This window comes from Sceloporus undulatus, chromosome 3, assembly GCF_019175285.1.
Source record: "Sceloporus undulatus isolate JIND9_A2432 ecotype Alabama chromosome 3, SceUnd_v1.1, whole genome shotgun sequence".
Lineage (NCBI taxonomy): Eukaryota > Metazoa > Chordata > Lepidosauria > Squamata > Phrynosomatidae > Sceloporus > Sceloporus undulatus.
The window spans coordinates 241215778-241242727 of record NC_056524.1 but is presented as its reverse complement, the minus strand read 5'-3'; the positions used below and the strand labels follow the sequence as shown (position 1 = coordinate 241242727).

The following is a 26950-nucleotide window of genomic DNA, read 5'->3' as shown; positions in this document are numbered from 1 at the left end:
CAACACCTTTTGCAAATCTAAACTTCAGAAGCAAGTGATACGATTAAAACAAGGAAGCATATTTATAATCACTCTCTTTCAAATCACCATTGTTCTGAAAAGAATATTAACTATCTTAGGAAAGTAGGCAACTGAATTAATTGATGATCAGTGCTTTAAAGATAGTATCTTTTTTCCATAAGCTAAATGCAATTTATTTTCAACACAGGACACTAGAAAGTAGCATGACAAATCTACAACATGACAGCAGCACTGAAATGGAAGCAGAGGAGACCACAGAAGAGCCAGCTATGGCCGCAGGTACTGTGTGACTGTTATATTTAAAGTGAAGTAAGAAAGAGGAATATCCAGAATATCTAAGGGAAAGGAAGCAATAATTTGAGACTCATCCGCATATCAAAGAGTTGCATGCTCCAGTAGTCACTCTCAAGTCACTTACATTTTGCTTTCTTGCTTCGTATTATTGCACACCTAACTGTGCTTGACACAAATTCTCAAACTAAGGAGTTTATCAGACAAGGGAAATTGGAAGTATAATCCAATGGCAATCTGAACTCAATCATGAGGTTTAACGTTATTGCGTGATAACCCACTACACGCAAATTTGGGCAATGGGAAGTCAGTCCGAATGCAATCATGTGGTTTCATGTTATTGCGTGATAGACTGCCACACGCAAATTCAGGCAATGGCATGCTATTTTCAGGCAATGGGAAGCCAGTTTGAATGCAATGCACATTCACGTAATTGTGCTAAACTAGCAACTTTTAAGTGAATGCGTTCTGGCCCCACTTTCTTTTCATTCAAATTTAAGAGAAATTCCTTCCGTTTGATAATCTGTAAATTCTGTATGTCACCCAATACCTCCAAAAGCCCTTTAGGGGATATAGAGGATATTTTCACTATGTTTTGGGGCTTTCTGTGTTATGTTTTGGAAAAGGGCTCTCCTGTCCTAAATTAGCAAAGAGGATTTTCAAAACATGTTGGCAATGGCCCCTTACCAGCATTTGGGGGCAAATATGTATTTGCAAAAAAAATTATTTTATTCTTACAGATGCTAGGGAGCTTCCTATCGTGGTGGAAATGGCCTCCACACCTTCTAGAGGCTATTTTGAAGCAAAAAAAAAAAAACATTGACCCCCTCCTAGGGGCCACAAAAACAGCCTGTATCCTACATTTGACCTGCAGGTCACACTTATCTCACTCCTGTTTTATTGCAGCTTTCTTCACATTAGTATGTGTTCCACCACAGAGATGCCCATCACCACCACCACAGTTATAGGTCTAGGTGCGCTGATTTGTATTGTAGTCCAACATCTCTAGAGAGTAGAAGATGGGAGAAGGCTTGACAATGCAAGCCCTGAGAGAAACAATGGATGAGACACAAGTGTATTGGTTGGGCATGATTTCTAGAAGCTAAGAAAGGATTTCCTTGGATTTCCCCTCTTCTCTTAAGAAAAAGTGTCTCAACTTTAATTATACAATTTTTAGGATATGGAAAAAAAACCTGGTAGTTTTCTTTGTTTCTTTTTTAGTGTGAATTTATGTAATGGATATCTGTATTAAAAATAGTATTTGTTCTCTTGGAAAAGAATAAAATGCAAGCTTTGTGCTTGTTTAAGCATGCAAATGTCCTCATTTCTTGGGTGTTGTGCTTCTGTAAATAGGTCCTAAAGAAGATCTTCCAGAAGGAGTTAAAAGTCAAGCTTCCACATCTTCAGTTAGGTAAGAGCAACAATACCAAACAATTTTTACCCAGCTCATAATTATTAATTGCATTCTGATGGGTTGCAACTAAATTAACTATTTATTAGGTTGTAATCAGAACATTATTTTAAAGATTTCTTTCTTATCACCTTGCATCTTAGACTAGTCCACAATATGTCATTGCCATGGGAGTTACTCTGCAGCTCAAGAATGTGGACACTGCCAGAGTTAGGTCTATAGATCTCACAGAAAGCATGCCTCATTTCTTCCTTTTGCTTACTGCTTATAATTGTTATTAATGCTAGCAGATAGTGGAAGAAGTTGTGGCATTACAGTAGTATGAATTGAAATAGGGACAGAAATCTTGCAGCACACTCTCCATCCTAAAAGGAGTGCTCCTGTTAAGGATTCCAGTAAACCATTCTCTTCAAGCATGGCTTTCCACTCTTCCCCCTTTACCCCATGATCTATTGTAATGTTACAACTCTCACTCCACATTACATGCAAAAGATACCCCTCACACCATCTGAACTAAGAATAAAAACAGCAAAATGCAGGCCTATAACTAACACCTTCAATGTTTTTCTCCTGTAAGGTTTTTAACACCTTGCCTTCAAAAGCTTGCAACATGTATATAGTGCCTTTGGGCTGTCCCAATAAAGGTATCACTGTTTGGTGGATTTTTGATGTTATTGGATTCATATTCTATGGCTACTGAGCATTCCTGGTCCTCAAAGGCTCTTCTTTTTGGTCTGGGATTGCCTCTTCATTTTTGAGGAAAATATTTTGAGGAAAATATTTTGGAAAACGTGAGGTTTGTTGCAGCATTCTGATATCTCACTTGTTTCTCAGTTTTCCCATTTTGACTTCTGTTGAAATTCTGTTTGTGATTAAAAGGTATGGTACATACTGCACTTACATTGAAAAATACCTTTATTTCCCATGAACCTCATTGTGGTTATCAGAAAATCTTAAGAAATGAGAACAATAATTATCAATGCACTGTTGGTGTTATGGCTTGAAAACTCCAGGTCTTGCGTATAGGTTTTACAGGTTTCATTGATGTATCAGAGCTGGTGTCATAGGGCAGGACCCAGCATTGGATCATTGGTGGTGTAATGCCAGAATCAAGCAGAAACCTTTCCAGAGAATATAGACAGGCACCCTCCCTACTTTCTTTTCACAAACATTTGATGAGTGATTGTATAAGGCCTGTTTCACCTAAACAATACACTGGATCTTGCAAATTGTTGTGCTAGAGCAGGTGTGTGTGCATGTTTAATTATGTATGTTTTAATGTAATTTTAATTGTTTTGATTGTTTAACCCTTTTTTAACTTTTGTATTTTGTGAACTTTTAACAACAGTGGGCCCTTGGTATCCACTGGGATATGGTTCTAGGACCCCCACTGATCTCAAGTCCCATGAAGTACAATGGTGTAGTATAATGGTGTCCTTTTTATAAAATGGCAAAATGAAGGTTTGCTTTTGGAATTTATTTATTTTTCTTTTTAAAAAAGTAAGCCACGGATGGCTGAATCTGTGGATAAGGAATCCATGGATACAGAGGGCAGACTGTTTTTTCTTTTAATTTGTTCTGAGTTGCTTTAAATCCTGAACTAGGAAAAAGAGTGGGATAGAAATAAATATGTGAGAGCCAGAATGATATAGTGATTTGAGCATTAGACTATGATATTGGAGACCAAGATTCGAATCCCCGCTCAGCCATGCAAGCCTACTGGGCAAACTTGGGTATGTCACACTCTCTCGGGGAAGGCAATGGCAAGTCTCCTGTGTACAAATCTTGCCAAGAAACTCCCACAATAGGTTCATCTTAGGGTTGCCATAAATTGTGAGGGAGAGCAGTCCTTGCTTCCTATTTTAATCCTGTGTGTGTTCCTGAAACTTCTTCCAGAGGGCTAGAAAACTCTGTACAGCCTGTTTTCAGCGGTATGAAGAAACGGAGGAGGAGGAAAGAAGAAAGTTTCAAAATTTCTACCGGCAGAATTAGACCATAATGTACTGAACTCTACTATGTAATTTCTTGCCATTGCTTTCAATGTGTAATATGTTGTCATTCTGTTCCTTAGGTCTAACAAAGACAGCCAAGAGGAAAAGACTGATGGCTACCCAGAGCCGGGATCAGATGTTATCTCCTCTGTAGGAATAACTGAGTTATCTTCCCTTCAAACCACTGAAACATCATCATTAAGCACAGGTACTATGTTTTCACATCCTCATAAGTCCATCTCTGCTGTGGATTGAGAAGGCTGTTGCACAGCTCTGGTGGTTAAAAAGACAAGCAGTGAGGAAGCAAAAGGATGTCAGCACTGCAGAGGAAACACTTCGTTCAGCTGCATAAAGGAAGTCTGTTGAGTCGACCAAAACAGAAATAGCTAAATTTAGCATCTTGAGATTTGGTTAGACTAGGAAATAAAATGAAGGGTTAACAGAGGCCTCAAAATGGCTTGCTTTGGGTTGTTAAAAAAACAACCAAATGAATTAACTTTAAAAATAAACAGACTAACTTTTTAAAATCAGTGGTTAAATTGGGTTTCTAGAAATCAAGGTTTTGCTCAGCCAGGAAACTTTGTCCTCCTCCTATAAGAGTAGTATTCTCCTTATCCATGGGGGAGACCCCCAGTGGATGCTTGAAAGCATGGATAGTGCCAAATCCTATACCACTAATATTTTCAGACCATGGTTGACCTAAGATAACTGAAATTGTGGAAAGTGAAACTGCAGATGAGGGTGGACTACTGTACCTGTAAATAGGCAAAATTAATAGCAATTCACCTACCAATGTTGACCCCACTACCACTACTGTTCCAGGTTTAGAAACTGTTCCAGAGTCTTTGGACATATTGTCAAAAGAATTGTGGCCCATGGAGTGTAATAACTGGCTCCTTTGTTTTCTGCTGTAGTATTTACAGCAACCCTGGGACTAAGGCATCATCATTTTCATAGTACTAGTAGAAGGATTTAAAAGAGTGACAGTCTTCTGATGAGTTCATGACAGAGACTGAATTCAAACAGGTCAAGAACATCTTGATTCCTATGCAATGCTAGTTTCTGTCTTGCTTGTCAAGATGGGGTCTACTTTAAGTCTACACCAACTTCATCAATCTCCAAAGGAATGAAGATTTGGCTGTGAAAAGACATTTGGAATATAGGTAATGTGGCATAGGGTAGATTTTGAAATGCTGCCTTTAGTTACTGTTATGCCTCCCCACCCATATAGTAACATTATAATTTTGAAATTTTTAAAGTAATTTTCTCCCTCCCTTTTATTTGAAGGTAACTAAAGTGTTTATTTTAGTTACTTTAAAAAAAAAATCAGAAGCATCAGAAACACAGAAATAGCAGAAATACGTAGTGAACCCCTCCCCACACCTTGTAACTATAAAAGCAACTAAAACAGAACCATTGCTACCCCCTTTAAAGGAGTGACATACCATCATATTGTAACCTAGTTATGCCTTTTCAATGCAAAAAACCTGGTTATTTGTAGCTAGTTACTTTCAAGCTATAGCTATGTAGCAGGTGTGGTGTCTCTGTAATGAGGGAAATATTATTATTTGCATTTTCTTTTGCTAGGATACAATAGAGGGTATCCATGTATATGTATAACTAGTTTGGTTTGTACTTAGCAGGATTCAAGGGTCTTCCAAGAATACTGGGTGGAGTTAGAAGAGAAAGCACTGCCATATCTGAGTTAAGCAGGTCAGTCTTTGAAATGTATTGTTGTCCAGTTTGTTCAAATCAATACTGAGTAAAAATATCAAAAGCTCAAAGCTACTAATAAATTACTTTATTCTGGAAAATGGTTAAGAAAGCAAGGGAAAAATACAGCTATGTTCACTTTTACACTTCACCTTTTCACCTAGGACTGCCATCTACATCATTCCCAGCCAGTATGGCTTGATGGCTGGAGATGATAGGACTTGCAATCCAAAACAGCTAGAAAGCACCTGGATGAAGAAGGATGTGACTTGCATGGGTGTGTGGTATATCTTTGAGACTGAAGGACAATATAATCCAACCACTTTTTACATTTTAAACCCCTTCATAGCATTACAGAGAGCCCTACACAAATGTGGCTTTAACTTTTGCAGATGTGATTAGTATGTTCTCTCTAGGAATCTCTAGGTCTTCCAGAGCAACTCTGTGGCCAACCTTGGCAGACATTGCACTGGAGAGCCTAGAGATTCCTAGAGACAACACTCCCCTAGGCATTTGTAAGTCCTCTAGCATAATTCTGTGGTCAATGTCCAGTGGATGTTGACCATAGAGTTGCACTGGAAAACCTAGAGATTCCTAGAGAGGTGTTCTCTCGGGTAAAAAAAATAGTGTTTTTGTATTTGCAATTTTCCCACTTTCACAGGGTCCCTGACCCTAGCTATATTCCCCTGCTTCTCTCCCCTTTACAGTTTCTTTAAAGATGTACCGTATATACCCGACTATAAGTCAACCTCATGTGTAAGTCGAGGGTAAATTGTTCAGCTGAAATTATGGATTTTGATATGACTCTAAGTCGAGAGTGAAACTTACAGGCATATAGCAAAGGATCTAAAGGATCCTTTGTGCTCACTCTTATGGCTGGATGGATGAGAGAGTAGAGAGGATCAGTGCTTTCAGGACAGATTATACTCTTCCCTTTCACCAGGGGATAGTTCCTTCTTTTAAATAAGAGTTAAGCTACAGTACTTCCACTGACCTGTGGATAAGTCAACTCAGTTCTTTTTTAACCTAAATTTCTAGACTTATACATGAATATATACAGTACATTTATCAGTTCTCTTTTCCAGGACAAATATAGTAACAAATAAAAGGTTTTATAGGTGTTTCCAAAATAGAAGGAGTGGTATATTAGTGTTCCTAATGTTAGGAATGGAATTTTTATCCTGGAGCTAAGCACCACTTTACTATCATACTTACTGGTAAATTTCTGCAAGCAGTTTTCTTTTCCACTGCTTAAAAGCAATGGAAAACAGAGATAACTCACAGTCACAAAAGTGGCAAAGGACCTTGGAGTTTGCTTTGAGACATAAACTAATTATTGAGCTTGGTTACACATGACATCTTGTTGTGTCTACTGAAAGGGAGGCATTGGATACCATTGCTGATGATATGCATCAGGAACCCTTGGAAAGAGCCGTCTCAGTGCAGACAGAGGCAAGCTGGCTGTATGAACATGTCTTCAAGAAAAGTAGTAAGTAGCTGGTATACTGTGTTCACAATATTTTTTAAAGAAAAAAATCACAGTTCCTTGTAATGGAACATAGGAAATTACTTATACCAGCTCAAACTATTTGCTTACTTGGCCTGTTAGTGCATACCCTAATTAGAAGGCCGCTTTAGTGTAATGGCAGCTAGTGGCTTCCCTGATAGTGGAGTGGGCACCCATTCTGGAGTTCAGTCCAAACTTAAAGGAAACATCCAAATAAAACTACTTAATCCTAGATGAATCTGCTCATCTCTGACTAACCCAACTCTGGATCTATCTATTCATCGTTCGTTCTTGTTTATTTATTTAATTTATATCTTGCCTTTCTCTTGGCACAGAACCCAAAGCAGCTTACAAAAAATGTAAAAAATAGTCCATCTTATTTGTAAAACTGGGTGTCAGGCTAACAGTGATCAGAGAAAGGCCTTTTTTGGTTTTTCTACCTGTGTGTGGAACTGTTTCTTCAAGGAGACTTATCTGGTACTGAATCTTGTATCTTTTTGGCACAAGACCTTTTAATTTACAGTCATTTAAAAACAATAATTTTGTAGTTGTTTTAAACAGTAATTAAAAGGCTGAAAACTGCAGACTGGAGTATTTAAAATACATTCAATACTATATCAGCAGAGTCTAAGCATCAGAGTCAAGACCTGGAGGAGTTTGCATGTACATTCTAAATTCATCTTTTGAGCACTACACACACACACACACACACACACACACACACACACACACACATATATCTAGAGAGAGAGGTGGCAGTGAATCTTATTTTAGAAGAACATAGCAAATATTCTGTAGGAATACTTGACAGTGTACAGAGCTAGATGTGTATAATTGCATACCTGTGGCAGTACACAGAACTGCCATTATGAAGTATTACAAAATGTACCCAGTGTTGCTTGGGTTGGTGTAAATGATTTTCATAATACACTTTATTTAACAAAAACAGAAGTTTGACTGAAAGCGCCTACAATGTTTGAGGTTTTTTTTATCAAGCTTTTATGTAAAATGGACCAAAGCCAGCAATCCCTCCCCCACCATCAAACCAAAGTTTGTTAATCAGTCTGAACTTACAAAAAATGTTCAAGATGTTAATTTTTAAGTGTAAATGTCAAGTTTGGTCAAAATTGGTTCATAAGTGTACATTCTAACACAAGAAATATGGAAATTTGAAGTGTTTGTTTAAGAGATACCAGGCCTGAAATTTTACTACTATAGATATAACAAACTGTTTAGTGAATCTGTGGTCTAGCATATGGATTTAAATAGCTTAACAAACAGAGAGCAAAATGGTTTAAATTATAGTATAGATGCTTGATTTGGCTCTACATTTCCTCTGGTTTCTCATAAGAAACACTCAAAATCTCTTCTGCTTATTATAAAGAAATTTGTCCCTTTACCAAATACCATTACGGCTTCATCAGGACTGTAAAATATCACCAATGGGACTAAATCATAAAGTGTGGTCATGGAAATATCCTCACTATAGTTATCATTAGCAGTAACCAAACTGAAGAAAGAGGTATCTACTATGGCAGAGTAAATTACTTATGATAAATTTGCTTTACTTATAACAGGGCTGTTTTGTTTGTTTTAAAATAGAACAAGCACACAGTGTGCCTTTGTAGGGGGGAAAAGTGCAACTTCAAGAAACATTTGTCTGTTCAAAAATGAAAGTAATGAGATGGTTGCATTATATTAGCTAATGTAAAAAGGTTGTTGTGTGCCTTCAAGCCATTTCCAGTGACCCTGAACCTATCACAGAAAAAATTTCTTGGCAGAATTTGTTGCCTTCCTCTGAGACTTAGAGGGTGTGACTTGTCCATGGTCACCTAGCATGTTTCCATTGTAGAGCAGGGATTCGAACCCTAGTTTCCAGAGTCCTAGTCCAACACCACTCTGGATCTCTAATGTAAAAAGTAACTGGTAACAATGTCAGTAGTAATGAAAGTAACCTGAGCTGTTCTAGAACTCCTAGATCCTCATTAAGTGTCTATTCTACATAATTTTCCTCCATCATTCAAAGACACTTCTCACTGACTGCCACTTTCCACAGATGGAGGAGATCATTCTAGAACAGCCACTCCCAATATAGCACCTTCCAGATATGTTGGACTGAAGTTAACATCTTCCTAGCCAGCAAGAAATCTGGAGGCCACTAGGATGAAAAAGTCTGTTTTAGAACATGGTGATCCCTTTCTTACAAGTTGTGTGAAGTTTTCCATTTTATGATATGACTAGTATTGGTACTAGAAAATATGTAAGCCTAAATACCTTGTCTGATCTTGGAAGCTAAGCAGGGTCAGACCTAGTAAGTACTTTGATGGGAGACTGCCAATGAATGCCAGGTTCTGTATTTCAAAGGAAGGAACTGGCAAAACCAACCCTGAGTGTGTCTCACCTAAGAAAACCCTATGAAAATCCTGGTGTCACCATAAATTGACAGGCAGCTTGAAGGCACATATACATACACGAACTAAAAAAATATCCATTATGACATTTTGAACAGGGACATTGCTGAGGCAAAGCTATGCAAAACATAGTGTCTGATAATAGCAGCACAGCAGCTAGTCTGATCCTCAGTGAAGAAGCCTTCGTGAAGTATTTCAAGATACCTCATTACTCTAGATGGAAATACTGTATGGTCTAAAGCTTTTTTATTTCTCAAATCAGTGGTCAGCTATGCCATAGAGAACACACATTCTCTTAAATAACTGGCTATGGGCTGACTATCTTTTTGTTGACTGACTCTTAGGTCATGCTTGTATATAACATTCTACTACAATAATGTATTCAAATCCCAAGTGCTGAGGATTTTGTGTGGTGTTGCTTTCACATTACACATTTTTTTCAAAGTGCTGACTTTTACCTAGAAAGCTCTAAATGACTTAGGTCCTGACTTTCTGAAACCCCATGTCTCCCCATATGAACATGCCTTAATCTTCCAATCTTAGCGTGAGGACTTTCTCTCCTTCCCATCTTGAAAGAAAGATGGAATATAAATCCAATAAATCATCATCATCACCATCATCATCATCTCACCATCTTCCCAGGTTCAAGTCATGAAGACATGGCAGAGAGCCTTCCCTGTGGCAACTCCTAGACTTTATAATTCACTCCTGGAAAAGGTTAAATTTATGTTGTAAGACAATTTTGTCTTTTTGCTGGCAGGCAAAGACCTTCCAAATTAAACAGGCCTTAACAGATAAGAGTACAAGGATGTACAATTAGGTGTGCTTTTTTAATATGCAATATATGTTTCAATTGTTTTAATTGGGTTTTTTTGTTTTTGTTTTTTGTTTGTTTGTTTGGTTGGTTTTTGTTTGGTTTTTTTATGTCTTAAAGTAGTGTTTCAGTTGGATGTATGGTATAATGCTTTTTAAACCTTTGTTAGCCCTGGACATACCTAAACTTACCCCTCCTCTTTGATATTCGAGTTGCTATAAACTCAACCTCTATGATCCTAATATGGACGCCATTACTTGCAAGTGAGCAGGTCACTTCGGCTAGCTTAGGAGTTGCCAAGAGGGTTTATGTTCCAGACATGTCAAAGGAGTTGAGAAAGAGCCTGGCTTATGAAACAAATAGGATGGCTCCGGACGGAGTAAACAACTCAAGCTATCCACTGCAGGAATACACCCATTCACACACCCAGTCACACCTTTGGAAGACCAAACTTCAAAGTATCACTTATTTATATCAAAGATTTGGACCACTTGGGCACATCAACTCTCCAGATTTTGCCTCAAGGAAAAAGTTTCCTATAAATTAAGGGGCCTTTCCTTTGTTTAGTTGGATTACCTTGGTTTGTAGGCAGAGAAGCTGCTGGTTTGTACTTTGCTAGATCCATTTTTCACTTGCAAAACTTTGGTGGCCCAGGAGTGACCATGTTACCTTTGTCCTGTCCCAGAACAGCAACTTCTCTGCCAACAATGGTACTTTCTCACTAAACTATCAATCCCAAGATTCCCTAGGATGGAACCATGGGAATTAGTGATACCAGCATTCTGTAAATGTGTGCTGTGAAAGAGACTTAGATTTTTATATGTTACTGAATGATACTGTGTGAAACAGATTTTGTGTGTGCACTAGGAAAATGCAAAAATGTGTTGTGGTGGTGCACACTTTATATGTACATTACAGTCACATACTGCTGGTTCAGTTCAGTGTTTTCCTTTAAAAAGCACTATAGCACACTGAAATGCCAGATAATTAAGGGTTGTCTCCTAAGGATAGTCTGCTCTGCTCCCATTGCCTCTTTTCACATACTATTCCACCTATGTCTATTTTTCTGAGAAAAAATGAAATTTTTATTTCAGCTAGGTATCATGCTTATTTTGCTTTCTTTTCAGTTTCAAAGGACAGAAGAAAGATTCCTCGCCAGAAAGGTAAATTGATCCCTCAAATATTTTTCTTCATCTTCCTTTATTTCTAGGTTTGGATGAATCCACAAATACTGTTGAGCATTCTATCAAATAGTGTAAGTGAATCCAGGAGGGGTTGTCTCTACACAACAATAGACTCCCTGAAAGATCTTAAGCTTAATAAAGAGATCTGTCTTTATTTCTGGACTGTAAAATGAACAATTTCACCCTCTTAACATTGAGACTGCAAAAATCCATGAAATAAGAGCAATGGGGCACATGATGTGCTAAAGTCAAAGACAGGCTGCACTGCTGCCATCGCTGCTGCCACCGCTGCCGCCTCCTCCTCCTCCTCCTCTTCTTCTTCTTCTTCTTCTTCTTCTTCTAGCAATGGGCAGTTTGAAAGAGGGTAAACTGCTCATAGTCTGTTCAGTACCACAGTTGCCTCTAGCAACGGATTTTACAAGGGACATTATTGTTTCAGGAACCTACCGAATTGATCTCAAGCAATGGTGGGACAAAAGACATGCATACACTGGGAAAACCAGTGACTGTTACAAACCACTTCCACCACTCTCAGCCTGGCTCTTGCCTGGGTTTGTCCATATAACACAAAGGTGGGAACTGTACAGCCTTCCAGATGCTGTTAAATTGCAATTCCCAGCATTCTTCAACACTGTCTATGCTGGCTAGTCCTGAAAATATCTAGAGGGCTGCACAATTCCCATCCCTGATATAGCAGCACTCCTTCTGGAAGGCAGTAGGTCAAAGCTTTTCCCTTTTGCGTGTTGATGAACAGCAGCTTTCTGTTGATCAAAGTTGTTAAAACAAGTTAAAACAATGTTTAAAAGCATGCAGTTTTAGCCTTCTAGCAGTGCAAGCTTACCAGCCATAAAAAGAAGACCAGAAGGCAGATGACACTCGCTTTATTTTGAGTCGCTTTAAAACAAACCGCTGTATTTAAAATCGTTTTAAATCGGAAGTGGAAACGCCCCCTAAGTCAGCTTTCTGGATTGCTGCAGATCTTCTGCTGCTTTAGGGAAGTGTCTGGGTTTTTCCTAGCACAGGCTTGGGGTCATACCACTCTCCCTTCCCCAGTCTGGAGATGCCCCAACCATAGAGTGATGGCTGGAAGCCTGGTTATGAGGCTGGATTTCCCCCCAAGTGTGGAAGGAGAGATCTAATATATCTTACAGTTCTTGGAGCATCGTCCCATGATTACAATGTTGTATCTTAAAGATAATGCTACACAAATGAGTTGTGTGTCAGCAGTTTGTCACTGTGCCATGCAATGCAGCATGTAAAGTATCTCTAGAAAAAGAGGATACTTTTTTCCTCATGCTGAACTCTTTCACACTACACAATTGTAGCACTGTGATATCACTTTATCTACCATGGCAAGATTCTATGGAATCTTGGGTTATTTATAATTCTCTGCCAGAGAACTCTGGTGCTTCACCAAACTGCAAATCCCAGAATTTCATAGCATGTTGCCCTAGCTGTTAAAGTGGAATCTCTAGCCCTTATCAGATGAGTGTGGAACTGGGGGTCTTCTGCACTGGGCGGTTCGATTTCACGTTATTTCACACAATACCATCTACCTGGAGTCCCTCCGCATTGGCAGGATTCAATTGGCCAATCTGCATTCGCGCGAAGTGCATTCAGTGCAGAATGTTTGTCACACCGGTGCTCAACATGAGGATTGGCCGATTCGTATCGGCCGCCTCGCACATGCTCAGTGGTGCCTGCATGGGTTGCGACCTTAAACGCTTCCGGGGTGAAAGGGGAGGTCCCGTCATGCAGCCGGTAAACAGCTGGAGAGCCAGCTCATGCACATTAACAATCGCGATACAACGTGCCCGTTACTGTTTCCTCTCTACTTCCTGCTTGGTTTTAAGTTACCATGACCTTCCCTTGCAACAAATTAGCAATGCCCGGCTACGTTGTGTGTGTGTGTGTGTGGTGTGTGAGTATGTATTTTGGGGGGGGGGGAGGAGCAGTTCCAGCGCTGTCAAAGTGTCCTCCCTTTTTAAAGAGCCAGGCACAGGGTTTCACGGCTGAAGCAGGGGAGAGATGCCTCTCTCCTCTCTCTTTTAATAAACCTGTGGGCTTTTGGGTCAGATCTGCCCCTGTCCCAGAGAGGATGGGATTGCCATGCTTTTTTTTTTTTTTTTTTTTTTTTTTTTGCTTTTAAAAGCAACATTAGCTTTCCCTTTGCTTCCCTTGCTGTATCTGCTCAAGAAGACAATCATTCGCCTATTTGCTCAAAAAAATTGGTAAAAATGTAACATTGATTGTTTGCAACATTTGTAGCTTCTCCCTCTGCAGAAAGCAAGTGCAAGCCTGGCTCCATCTGCCTCTGGAATATAAACCATGCGCATGTGCGCATGAATCCGGCGATCGCCGCGGTTCCAACGGCCTCCTCCTCCTCCTCCCGGCTTGAGAGGAGCCTAGGCTGGCTCCCAAGCTGGGAGGAGGAGGAGGAGGCTGCTGGAACCGCGATTCCAGCGGCCCCCGCGCCTCTTCCCTGCCTGGGATGCAGCTAGGCTGGCTCCCAAGCCGGGGGGAGGAGGAGGAGGCTGCTGGAACCGCGATTCCGGGCCCCCGCGCCTCTTCCCTGCTGGGATGAGCCTAGGCTGGCTCCCAAGCCGGGAGAGGAGGGGAGGAGACTGCTGGAACCGCGATTCCAGCGGCCCCCGCGCCTCTTCCCTGCCTGGGATGCAGCTAGGCTGGCTCCCAAGCCGGGAGGAGGAGGAGGAGGAGGCCGCTGGAACCGCCTCCCCCCCCGCTTCCCTGGAACCGGCAAGAGGAAAGACCCACGGAAGTAAACATGAATCTTGGGGTCTTGCGATGGAATTCGGACTGGGTTAGTCACACCCAGACCCATTGCACTGAGATCGAACAGAGCCCAACCAGGAATTGCCAATCCCCTTATCAGCGCACTGGCCAACACGCTCCAAAAAGAGGAGCCAGTACGCATTCAGTTCGGCAGCTCGCGCATTCACGTGAGTGCAGATTGGGCCATTCGAATGCTGGTATGATGGTATTGTGCGAAATAACGTGAATTCGAACCGCCCAGTGCAGAAGACCCCCAGTTCCACACTCGTCTGATAAGGGCTACAGTTCCACAAATGTGTAATAGAAAATGTCCCCTAGTCTTGAAATAATTTCATACCTATCCTGCAAGCAAGGCCCTGCCCTTGGGTGCAGCGACCCTTGAATACCATGCTGGAAGAAAGGTGAAATAGTAAATGCATGCATTCATGCATGCATGCATGCATATATCCAGCAGGAGAATGCATAGATTGTTTCAATACCTCCAATTCTAAATAAGATTGATGTGTCTATGTCCTAAGATTAATATCTAAAAAGCAAGTACATACCAATATTTTCCTAACCAGTTCTTCTTATTGATGTCTAGATATCTATGCTGTCATGTCACAAGACCTCAGCAGCTTAGACGTTTTGTGTGACACAGAGGTATGACTCACTCACTCATGCTATCTGCACATTTTGCTTGGAGTGCATGACTCATCTGACTTGACTCAGCTTCTCACCTCCATCTTCAGAGCCAATTTAAAGCTAAAGATATCTGCCACACTCACTGGCTATTAGTCAAGATGACTGTTTTATTTCATTTCATTTTTATGTTGCCTTTTTCCTAGAAAGGTACTCAAGGCAGCTCACGAATAAAATACATTTTAAAACACATTACATTAAAAACAATTAAAAACAAGGTCATTGCCAAGACACCTAACAAAGGTATCAAACTCTGGCTCTGTCCCCAATCATTTCTTGCCTTTGAGCATACAAACACTGGGCAGATGCAGACATGCCTCAGTTAATAAAGTCACTGATGAAGATGTTCCTTTTTACAAAGTCTTCTAATGTACACCAGCCCCCATTCCTTCTTGATCTTCCATCTAGCTGGAAGGGGGCTGGTTGTGGGGTTTGGGTTGTTGTTTTTAGTAGCATCACCATTAGAAGGGTGATAAAGAAGGGCTGGAGAAACACCCTTTGGGTATTTTATAATATGTCTGCAGTAAACAACACAATAAAGCTTGAGCTGTTAAAGAATAGGATTCCACTCTGATCAATTCTACTGTAGATGTGTGTGGCTGCTTACAACAAACAAGGTAAACAGCAGCTAGCTCCAGAATCCCTTACCAAGTATTCATTAACAGAAAAATAGAGGGAAAGTGAGGGATGCAGATAACCCTGCCTCAGTAGCTGGAAAAACAAGAAGTGATAAGGAGTCATTTGTGGTTTACTTTTATTCTGCTTTGTTTTGTTTTAAATAAGCTTTTCTTAGGCCTGAAATGGCCTGGGGAGGGGTGGGGCAGTAAGCATGGCAAAAATGCCATCTGCATCTCCTAGAGGGCATTTGGGGGCAACTCCCCCCTTTTTTAATGATCATATTTGATCATATTTTCTCTCCAGTACCAGATGCAGTGTGTCCCTGTATCTTAGTTGGTATGGTGCATGGGCAGCTCCTGTAGCCCTCATGTTCTGCCAGTGAGCTTCCATTGGTTGGCCAGTGTGTGAAGAGAACACTGGACAAAAAAAGGCTTCTAGCCTGATCCAGCAGAGCTTTTCCTAAGTTCTTATGATCTTACTCTTGAGTAATCCCATCAGAAGATTTTGTATAAATGGTTTGCAGTTTGAAATCAAATTATCTCCTTTTGTTTTTGTTTTTAGTTTAAAGACGACTTCTTAAAGCTCTTTAAAGAATCACTGCGTACATTGTCCAGTGTTGGGCCACCAACTATCCTAGCCTACAGACCAGAATCATCAAGAGAAGGCGTTTTTATAGAGGTGATGGCTCTTTCCATTCAGCAGCGATATGCATATAATAGACAAAGAGGTGTGTGCACAGAATAATATATGGAGGTACATACTTTCTATTTTATAGGCCTCCAACAAACTTTTGATTTACCTTCAAGGTTTGTTGAGTAATTGTGAAGGAACTCTTCCTTAAGAAACTGTGGACATATCATTGGGATAGGGCCTCTCTGCTTCTAAATCAAAGATGGAAACACTGCCCCTCCAGACATTGTTGGACTACAGCTCCCTTCATTCTAAACCATTGCTCATGCTGGCTGGTGCTGATGGGAGATGAAGTACTCAAAAACCTTTGGAGGATCAAAGGTTCCCCATTCCCCTGGTCCAACTGGTTGATGGAGTTGGGGTTTAATAATACACCATCTGCCAACCCCTGCAGAGGCATTTTGCTTTAAAAGCATTTTGCTGTAAAAAAAAATCCTCAAAAATTGAAGAGCACACTGTAGGCTTTAATCATCCTAAATCTTGTTTACTTCCTTAAGTGGAACCACACTGTCATTTACTTCCTGCCAGTGTTTTGTCCTTACCAACCTTTAAGCCATTGGTTGTAACCTTCTTTGAGCAAGGGCGAGAGGCATTAGGACAAAACTAGGTTGTCTTTAATATATCTAATTGAATTCATTCATGTCATTTGCTGAAAAGGTATGCCATGGGTGACCATATCTTTGCCAATACATGCTGGGAAGCAACTTGGGGAGAAGGCACAAATAGCAATTTTGAGGATACTTATGACTGCAGGGAAAGGATTAATCAGCCACTGATCTTCTGCTGACAGGTACCCTGCTCAACATGGACAATTTCCCTGGTGGAATGAGTGAGCTGCCAGGAAAAAAGAATCCTGCAGCACTACAGATAGTCAAGGAAAAATGGCGGGAGGGACGAATTGTTTAGCCAGCATGTCTTGTCCCCCCCCCCCCCATGTATTATTCATTCCATAATGCATCATTTTAAAAAATGAACAAAATCGTCTTAATGATTTTTGAACAATTGTTGCAAAATGAGCTAAAGGTAGTAGTGATTTCCTACACTGTTTTATAGTTTGTTGTTGTTAATTGCTCTCGAGTTGACCTCGACTCATGGTGATCCTGTGGATAACACATCTTTAAGACTCCCTGTCCTCATCCTCTCTGCTCAGATCCTGAGAGTCAGATCCTACTCAGGAGGAGACACTTGGCACCATGTGACTGGCAATCACATAACTGCTCCAGGAGCAACGTATCACACCAGGGGACTTGTGTGTTTGCCAGGTCATTGACAGGTTTCTTCCCTCTATGAAAAGAGACAGATCTCTGACAGAGCAGCTACAGGTTAGAGGCAGCATCATGCAAGTATCTCCAAATCCACTTTTTTCCTGGTCTAATCACAGTTTAAAAGCCGCCTGTAGTAATCTCCTAGGTAAGTTAAAAAAAAAAGAACACTTCAGTCCAATTAGCCAAAACTCCAATCCAAAATTTCAAACAGCGTTGGTCTGTCACCTCTCCCTCTTTATTCTCCTGCCTTGCTCAACAGCACAGCTGTACTGGGAGAACTATACAGTGTGGGTGAGACTTCCTTTATTTATTATTGTAATTTTGAAATGTTGTAAACTGAGGCAATGCAAATTGAGACCTGTCTGAACTGCTGCTCTTTTTCTTGCAGCGAATACTTCCAAAGCCAAGTAGCTACTTCTTTTCACATGCCATTTATAAAGTAATGAAAGCTGAAAACGTACACATCCATATTATTTCCTATGTCTTTTCAGGCATGCTTTTGTGAGCACTTTGTGTCCAGGTGCTAGCATTTGTTTATTCCTTTTTAGTTAGTTAGTTAACATCCATCCATCCATCCATCCCCCCCCCCAAAAAAACCCAGCTCAGCATGGCTAATTATAATAAAATACAGACAAAGCACAGATTAAAAACAAAATGTTTATTAATAATTTAATAACAACTAAAATTAAAACAATATTAAAACATACCTACTTTTTAACAGAAGTGTTCCCACACCAGGTGTCACCCATTGTGGGAGGAGGAACTTCTGGATGGGACTTCCGGGTGGGACTTCTGAGGACAGCGCATGCTTCCTCCCACGCACAGGAGCAAAAGAGTACACACATAGGGAGGGATGAGAGAAGAGAATGAAGAAGCATGGGGAATGATAAAGAGCATGGGGAAAGGAGCGTGCGGAGAAAAGGAGATGTGCACACAGGAAAGGAGTGCAGGAGCACCAGGTGAAGGAGTATGAGGAATGAAGGAACGGTGCATGCAGGAAAGGAGTGTGGGAAACAAAGGAACACAAGGGAAAGGAGTGTTGCACACACATGCAGATAAGGAGGCACACGCGTGGATAGAGACTTGTGTGTGCGGAGAGAGAGATGTGTAGGCAGGAAACAGGAAGGTGCGAGCAGGGAGATGCACACATGTCCAGGGGACCAGGTGGCGCATGCAGCAGGCAGAGCATGGGGGATTGTGATGGAGGAGCTAACCGGGTGTCACACACACACACACACACCGTGTGGGGTGTCACCCAGTGTGCTCTGCACACACCCCAGTGATGCTACTACTTGCTAACTAGTTGGATCCCTTTCAAAAGGAAACCTGTGTACATGCCAAAGATCTGGTATATATGTATATTAATGTATTTAATTAATATACAGTATATCTTGCCTTTCTACCAACATGAGACCCAAAGCAGCTCACATCATGAATTAAAAGAAGGCACATCTAAAAAATCCCTAATGATAAAAAGTTTGATACAAACTATCATACTAAAACATCAGTAATGTAAAATAATGTAGCATCATATGAAAACATTTCAATAACAATATTGTACAGTACAACAGAGACACCCCCTTCAAAGGCCTTATTACACAGCTAGTTAATCAGCCAAGTGTTCAAATAAAAGGGTATTTACCTGCTGGTGAAAAGACAGCAAGGAAGGGACCAGCCTAGTCTCCCAGGGGTAGTCATAGGAAAAATCTGCAGTCCTTAAAACAGGCTCCTGTTTTTCCGTCTGTTTCTTTAATTACCTATTTTGAGTTTCTGGATAAATGTGAATGCTGCCAATGAATTGTCTGATTCCATTTTCTCATATTTTAACTCTGAGATTCTCCACCTCCACCTTTAATGGCCCCCTACATACCAGCATACTATAATTGTAGTCTATCTTGCTTGATAATGATTGCTAAAAGTCAAATTATTTTATTTGTTTATCACATTTTTACAGAGATGCTCATCTGAGAGGTGGTAGCATGTGCTTTTCTTTATTTGTGTATCTCATATGCTTTGTTTTGTAATTGATCACTGGAGGTCTAACTGCTGAGGCACATATTTATGAGGAAATCTCTCTGCAGAAGGGAAAATGAATTAATCAAAGGAAATACACATTCCTCCTTAATTTCAGGTTGAGCCTCAGATTTTCAAAACATTGTTCCATTTCCTCAATCTACAGGTTGAAAAGAGCCATCCAGAAAATTGTGAGTTCTGTGGCAGTCCACTGAGGAACTATCCTTCCTTTGAAAGTCTAGAACAAATAGCAGCGTATGGATATGTAAGTGGTGGGAAACTACTCCAAAAGTATTCCCCTCCCTTGATCTCGCTCCAGAAAGGCAAGGACTACATCATCATCAGGTAACAACAGGACTTTGCTTTCCAGCTTTTCTGTTGCCAGAAGTGTAGAGAGCTTCACGAGTTCATTGTCAATGAAAAACAGCAGTATATAAAGAGTGGATTCCAATGTATAGACATCACAGGCAATCAAGCCCAAGGGAGTGAATCTGAAAGACAGCTGGCTAGGGAAAGAGCCCGGCAAAGGTACAGTAAACTGGTTGGTAGGCACCCATTCATGTAATCATTTTTGAGTATAATTATTTGCCTCTGAGGGATAAGCTGCAAAAAAGTGGGTTTTTTTAATGAAACAGGCCTCAAGTGATGGTGAGAATTACAATGTTTTAGAAACTAACATGAGTTAATCTGAGAATAAGTTCCCGAAAGAAAAGTTTCTGGATTCTCCCCTTGTAGTCAGCTGAGGCTGCTAAGCAACCTTCCTGGAAGGCCTTGGACAGCACAACTGAAGCCCAAAGCAAAACTGTTTCTTGAATCAAGGACTTGGACAGCCCAGCACTTTGTGCCACCCTGAGCCCAAGCTAGGACTGTGGTAGTGCGGAGCATTCACATCCTCCTCAAACTTGCTGTGGGCATCGTCTTGGCGCACCCCCATTTACATGGGGTGCGCCATGATGACATCCACCATGTGCAGCGCCCAGTGCAGCACGGCACCATGGCAGTTATGGCACCCCTTCTGTGGCACAAAAAATAGCCCCTTTTAGTGGACTATTTTTGCACCGTGCACAGGATGCAGCATTTGGTTGCTGCGGCCTGCTTCCAGGGCAGAAAAAGGCGGTGTTTCACCGTCCCTTTCTGCCAATCTGTCAAGCCCCCAATTTAAGGAAATTCAAAGAAGGAAAGATCCTTGCACCTTCCCCCCATGTCTTATCCCACAAAGCTCAGGAGGGCCCCATAAACCTCTAGAGATGGAGGGGGGGGGAGGGAAGCACACAAGTGACTACAGGAGGAAAGAATATAGGAAAAGTTTATTCTGTAATACTCTGTAAGATCACATATCAAAGCCATTAGGGTTCCACGTATTTCCATTAATTCAGAAGCCCAGATCCTTAGGGAGTTCTTCCAGTTTGGTCTAAAGAAGTATGAGTTCCCATGATATAGCTCCTTGGTATTGCCAGTTGTTCTCACCCCCACATTTGCTTATTCCATCCTTCTGGGGCTGCTTAGAGTGATTTCTTTAATCTGCACTAGGGCTTTTCCAAAGGATTTATAAAAACTGGGTGTGGTTTGCTGAAATGACCATAGGTTTGAAGGGCATTTGTTCTCGTCTGAAATTTTTTTAAAAAGGTTATAGTGACATTTCACTGATGCACTGATGTATTATATGATCACTATTTAAAAGACAAAAAAAAGAATGTCTCAGAATTAAAAAGAATCCCAACAATAACATGTTGCAGCTGGTGCCAAGAATTACCAGAAAATAGTCTAGAAGAATCGAAACATTGTTTGGATACTTACAAAATAAACTTGAGAAATACAGTAGTAAATACCATAACCTCCCAACACATTTACCCTATCTAACTTCCTTTCCAAATGAGAAAAAAGTCTCTGAAAGTCCCACGTTTTGTTCTGTAGAAACTAATTTTATTTTGGAGATCTACATGACATTTTTCCCATCTTGAGATATTCCCAGGTAACTCCTGGCATTACCAAGGACTTTTCATTCCCACTCCTTAGGTCAGTTTAAATTAACTCAGTATTTCCCAAAAACAAATATAACTGTCTGTGACTGCCTTTTGTACTATAATGGAAATAGCTAAAATGGCCATTGCCAAGAAATACAGCAGTTATTTCCAACAGAAAGAGGAATGCTAGAAATGAAGAAAATGATCCTAATGTTAACTAGTGTAATATTGCCAAAGCCCTTTAACATCTTTACTATAGCTCCTGAATAATAATTAAATAGGACTCAATGGCAATTGGTGAAAGTTAATTTCTGAAACATTGCCTGAGTCTAGATGTGGCAGATAAGGAGAAGAGGGGGAACCCAATGGAGGGTGAGAAGAAACCCAGGATATTTCAAGAAATAGTTTGGCTGCAAAACCATGTCTATGCAGGTAAAATCAAAACTGAAAAATCTTAATACATGGGGACCTTTTCTCTTTTTGGTAAGCCCTGACAGATTTAACTACATCTTAAATGTATGGCTAAATGATACACACGAACTGTTACAATAATCTGATAGGTATGCTGTTGTTATACAGGTAAAAGGGGATGTTAGTGAAATAGGTGAAGGGTGTATTTCATAACAGGATTTGCTACAAGAGTGGATAAATTACCAGTTACCTGTGCTGATTATCTAAAACTCAGCTTCTGCATTCGGAACAGATGCCATCTGTGTTTTGCTTTTGCAGGCTGAAAGAGAGACAATTGGCAAAACAGCTGGCCTACTTGGCAAAGGAGCAAGAGAGGGAGATTACACATCCAGTACACACCCTTGAACGTGAGTTGGATTTATTCTATATATACCATGAACAGTATTTCTTAGTACAAGAATGGTTCTTACATGATCCATATTGAAAACTGCTTCACTCATGCTGGAACAGGGCTGGAGGAACTGAAACTCGTGAGACACATGCAGGCCCCTAAACTCCTTTTTACACATCGACTTTTTCCTGGTGAAAAACATCCCCAAATAGCACTTGAAGCAGCTATTCCCTTCAGATGTTTCCCCATGACCACTCCAAACTGGCTAACAATTGACCCACACTGCTATGCTGTGGTATTACTATAGTATGTTACAGAGAGTAGAGGTATTAACTATGTATGTTACAGAGAGTGGAAAAATTGCACTGCTTTGCTGCAGGGGAGAATGACCCAACATTATTTTGTACATGTTGGACCTCTTTCCATGGTCTCGCTTCCCACACATAGTGGAAGGAAGCCATGGTGACGTTCCCAAAATTCAGGGAGTTAAGGACTCATGAATCAAATCAAGAAAATAAATCAGTTTGGCTTTCTCCTCCTTTTACATTTTTCTTAAAACTTCCTGATTAGAAGAAATTTGCAGATTAATGATAGATACAGGAAGGTTTTCTCCAGTTGCACAAGCAAAATGCAGTAGATACAAATATTCCTGACAATTTCAAAGGACTGCAGCAATAGTCAAGTATACTTTATGAAATAATACATAAAATAAAGATTTTTTTTGTCGCTGCTAATTGTTATCAAGTCAGCTTTGACATGGTGATTCAGTGAATGAGAGACTTCCAAGACACTCTGTTACTAATAGTCCTACTTACATCTTGCAAATTCAGAATTATGGCTTCCTTGATTAAGGACTTTATCATGTGCAGCTTTTAAACCACTTTTAAAAATCAAAAATGATATCTTTGGCAATACTGATGGCATGACGACTTCTCCATCTCATCACTGTCTTGCTGCCCAAGTGTTGTTATAGTTCATCTTGTCATTGATGGGAAAACCCATCAATAAGCTCTCAAACGCTATCCCATTAGACTCCAGGTGTGATAGGTTCTTTATGTAGCAGATCCAAGATGGCAGTCACATGATGTCAGTGTCTCCTCCCCTCCCCATTCCCTCTCCCTTTTTCCAGGCAAGCTTCCCCCTCCTTTAACTTTCTTTATTACTTAAAAAATATTGTATTAGCATACCTCCAGAACTGCATTAAAATAAAATAAAATAAAAAACCTGAAAAGGCATGCTAGGTAGGGCATAGGGCAGGGAGACAGGTTTAGGGAGATTGTGGAAAAGTGTGGAAGAGCGCACAAGACCCCATTTGTGCTATTGTGAAGACATGTGAGATGAAATGCTTCAAAACCAGCATGTATCCCGTTCCCTTTACTAGCACAATTGTGGTGAACTGGGCTCATGTGATAAACTCCTAAGTCTAATATCCTGTAATGTGGTCTTCCTTTTTTCCTGTTGCCTCCAACTTTACCAAGCATTATCACCTTTTTTAGTGAGTTTTGTCATCTCTTGATATGTGCAAAATATGGTAGCCTCAGATTAGACATTTTGACTTCTAGGGTTCGAGCATGACTTGCTGTCAGAGCCATATATTTTTCTTTTTGGCTATCTAGGATAGCCATAGAACTCTCCTCCAATACCACACTTCAGTTAAGTTGATTTGCTTCCTGTCAGCTTTCTTTATGGTTCAGCTTTCAGAATCACTTTTGGTAACTAAAAATATTATGGAAAGGATGATTCGGACTTTGGTATGCAGTTGTATATATTTTACCTTCAAGGTTCTTACCTGGTTCTTTCATAGCTGCTCTTCGAAGTTTTGAAAAGAAGGAAGGGGAAGGGGAGAAAAAAATAGGAATGTAGCAGCATCTTTTAAGACTAACTGGTTTTTATTTTAGCATGAGCTTTCATGGATACCCATTTCTTCAGATGCAGTACAAAATAATATTGAAAGCCTCAGGTATAAATCAGGTAAAAAACAGCAAAGGTGAATTACAACCTAACCTATGCAAAAGGAAAGAAAAAAGTTGGGTATTATAAAATATAAAATGTTACTCAGTCTATGAAAATAATACTAAAGTGTTTTTATATATGTATATATTATTAAAAACTCTCAAATAAACCAGATAATATTGAAGTTGTAATTTCCAAAGAATATACCACAGAAGAACTCAGGTCCTGTGGTCTCTCAGAATGCAGGAATCAGTCTCAAATGTCATTATTTTTGTTTTCCTAATGTTTGGGTGTAAGCTTGTTTTGGAGAGGCCACTTTTATATTATCCATAAAACAGATATTAAAAACTGAACTAAACCTGGAAGGTTTATAAAAAAAATAAGAAAGTCTTCAACTTGAGGCTAAAAATAGGAATTGTTGCTGCTTTTTGATATGAAAATCAAGAACTCATCCACATAGTGAGAGACACCTGCTTGCCATATGTTATATTTGCTTGTTATATTGATGTGAAAGATGATTAAACTCGAAAGGAAAAAGGAGGTTGCAACTTTAATTCAGCATTAACATGATTAAATACAAAGACAACCAGACCTAAAATGTAAACACTTATACCTCTTTTCTTGGATGGAAAAATTGTGAATTTCAGTTTCTCCTACATTTGAATTCATTCATGGTTGTTCAGTCTTACTGCTAGGCCAAGCAAGGGAATAATCTCAGATAGATCTGTGGTGTCAATGAAATGACAGAAAATTGCTACCGTATATACTCAATTATAAATCTAAAAAATTATGCCCAAAAATTGACCCCCAAATCCCAGATCGACTTATTTATGGGTAACTATGGTAATGTGATAGCAACTCTTTCAGATTTCCCTATCTAGTGTGGAGAGGAGTTTATTTCTCTCTAGGGCCAAGCAGAAAGAGACCTGGGTGATTGATTGATATTGCTGTTTGTTGAAGAGTCCCCCTCCCGCCCCTGTGTCTGGCTGAAACGAAAGCTGAAACAAGGAAGCAAAAACCTCAGTGAGAGTCTCTCTTGCCATACACACACATACACACACTTCAGGAGCCTCCAAGTTTTACCCTCAACCTATCCATGGGTCATGATAAAAACCATAATTTTGCCTCCAGAACTTGACCTCGACTTGTACATGAGGACAATCTTATAATTGAGTATATACGATAGTTATTTGATTTACGGTTGTCATATTTTTAATAACAGTGATAAGGAAAGGTGCCTGTGGGTTTTCTGCCTTGTATGCCAAAGTAATGTGTCTGGCCTGGGGTAATGGGGGTGCCCTTTTTAGCTCCACCTTAGCCAAGCAGAAATATCTTAGGTTGGCTCTGCATGATTAGCCAAATGTTGTGTGATGGTAAGAAATTTTCTGCACAGAGATGGGCAAACTCTAGTTTGAAAACAAGGGTTCTCCTGGGCCTAAAGCACGTCTGGGAGTTCCAAAACCTTAGCAAAAGTTGCCTTCATGGTCCCTGCCTTTCTTCTTGGAGGCAGAACACAAGGCAGCTTATATCTGAGGGACAGCTGAAAAAATAGTAGTACAAAAGTTTTTTAAAAGCCCACTTAAACACACACACACACACACTATGTTAAAACAGTTTAAAACGCTTTTCAAACAAAGATAAAAGCATAAAAGGTAAAATAAAGAGGGGACCAACCAAACTCCCTGTGGAAGGAATTAAACCTGGGAGAAGAGCTGACCACTGCTGGCACTATGAAGATTTTGGTCTGCTGTGTCCTTTGCTTCCTACTTCTTGGGATAGAGTACAGAGGTGGCAGGGTATTTTGAACCACCTTATTTCATGATTTGAGCAGCGATGCAGTTCAGTATGTGTGACATAGTTGAACTGTGACTCTGAAGACCAGGGTTGGATTTCCAGCTTGGCCATGAAACCCACTGGGTAACCTTGAGCAAGTCTCTGCCTCAGGGGGAAGACAATGACAAATCTTACCAAGAAACCCCTATGATAAATCCCCTTAGGTTTGCTTTAACTCATAAATAACTTGAAGGCACACAACAACGAATGTGGCCACCCGACTCACCTGGGACAGCCAGTTGCCACTGGGGGCCTACACCATCCTCTGTCACCTGGTGGGCCCAGTTACACCCCAGCATGCTTTGCTGGACCGTGCAGGCTTGCAATTGGACAATTTGGGGGAGGGGGAGGGACTTCCGCCTCCCGGTGGGCCACTCTAGAAGGCAGAGGTTCCCTCTCCACGGTGCCCTGGTCCTCCAGGTAGCTAATTGGCCAACTGGCCTGGAGGCAGGGCTCCTTCCCCCTATTTAAGGCCATGTGGCGCTTGGCGTAGGCGCCATTTTAGCTCAGTTCTCCCACCCTCCCTCCCTAGGGTTTGTGGTTTTCCTGTCACAACTTCTGGGGTGGCAGCATAGGTCATGGATCTGGTGGGCGTGGTTTCCAGGGCTGCGTAGTAATGGATCGGGAGTCCTTTGGGACACGAGTATGCTGAGGGCATGTGTTGTGGCCATTGCGGGGGCCACATTGTGGCAGCGCCTCCTGGTGAATAGGGGCTTGACTGAGATCATGCAATCAGCTGGTTACATGTCTGCAAGATGGCATTTTCATAGCCTCTATGTCATCCCAAAGCCTGGCCGTGACCAGGCATTTTGGTTCATTGAACAACCGGGGGGTTGTACGATGTTCCAGGTGCAGACCACATGCTTTGGGTCAACCCTACCTTGGTTGCTGTTTGTTTAATAGAGTTGTGGCCTTTCTTCCATAAGTGGATCTTGGTATTATTGTGGCAGCACCCCTCCCAGGCAACCATCTTTCCCCTTACTTGGAGTAAAGGC

The 26950-nt window shown here is 40.7% G+C and overlaps 1 protein-coding gene across 2 annotated transcripts in view; it reads left to right on the top strand.

Moving 5' to 3' along the window:
• Positions 1 to 26950, top strand: part of ERICH6 (glutamate rich 6) — a 48655-nt gene that overhangs the window by 4065 nt on the left and 17640 nt on the right. Inside the window, exons 3-13 of one of the 2 annotated variants that reach the window (XM_042460102.1) lie at positions 209 to 300; positions 1666 to 1723; positions 3795 to 3922; positions 5358 to 5427; positions 6807 to 6916; positions 11287 to 11322; positions 14720 to 14778; positions 15997 to 16113; positions 19570 to 19668; positions 19774 to 19931; positions 22097 to 22185. In XM_042460102.1, coding sequence (XP_042316036.1) covers positions 209 to 300; positions 1666 to 1723; positions 3795 to 3922; positions 5358 to 5427; positions 6807 to 6916; positions 11287 to 11322; positions 14720 to 14778; positions 15997 to 16113; positions 19570 to 19668; positions 19774 to 19931; positions 22097 to 22185 — 1016 coding nt within the window. Of the gene's footprint in view, positions 1 to 208; positions 301 to 1665; positions 1724 to 3794; positions 3923 to 5354; positions 5428 to 6806; positions 6917 to 11286; positions 11323 to 14719; positions 14779 to 15996; positions 16114 to 19569; positions 19669 to 19773; positions 19932 to 22096; positions 22186 to 26950 lie in introns of both variants that reach the window. The other variant, XM_042460100.1, reaches the window with a different exon arrangement.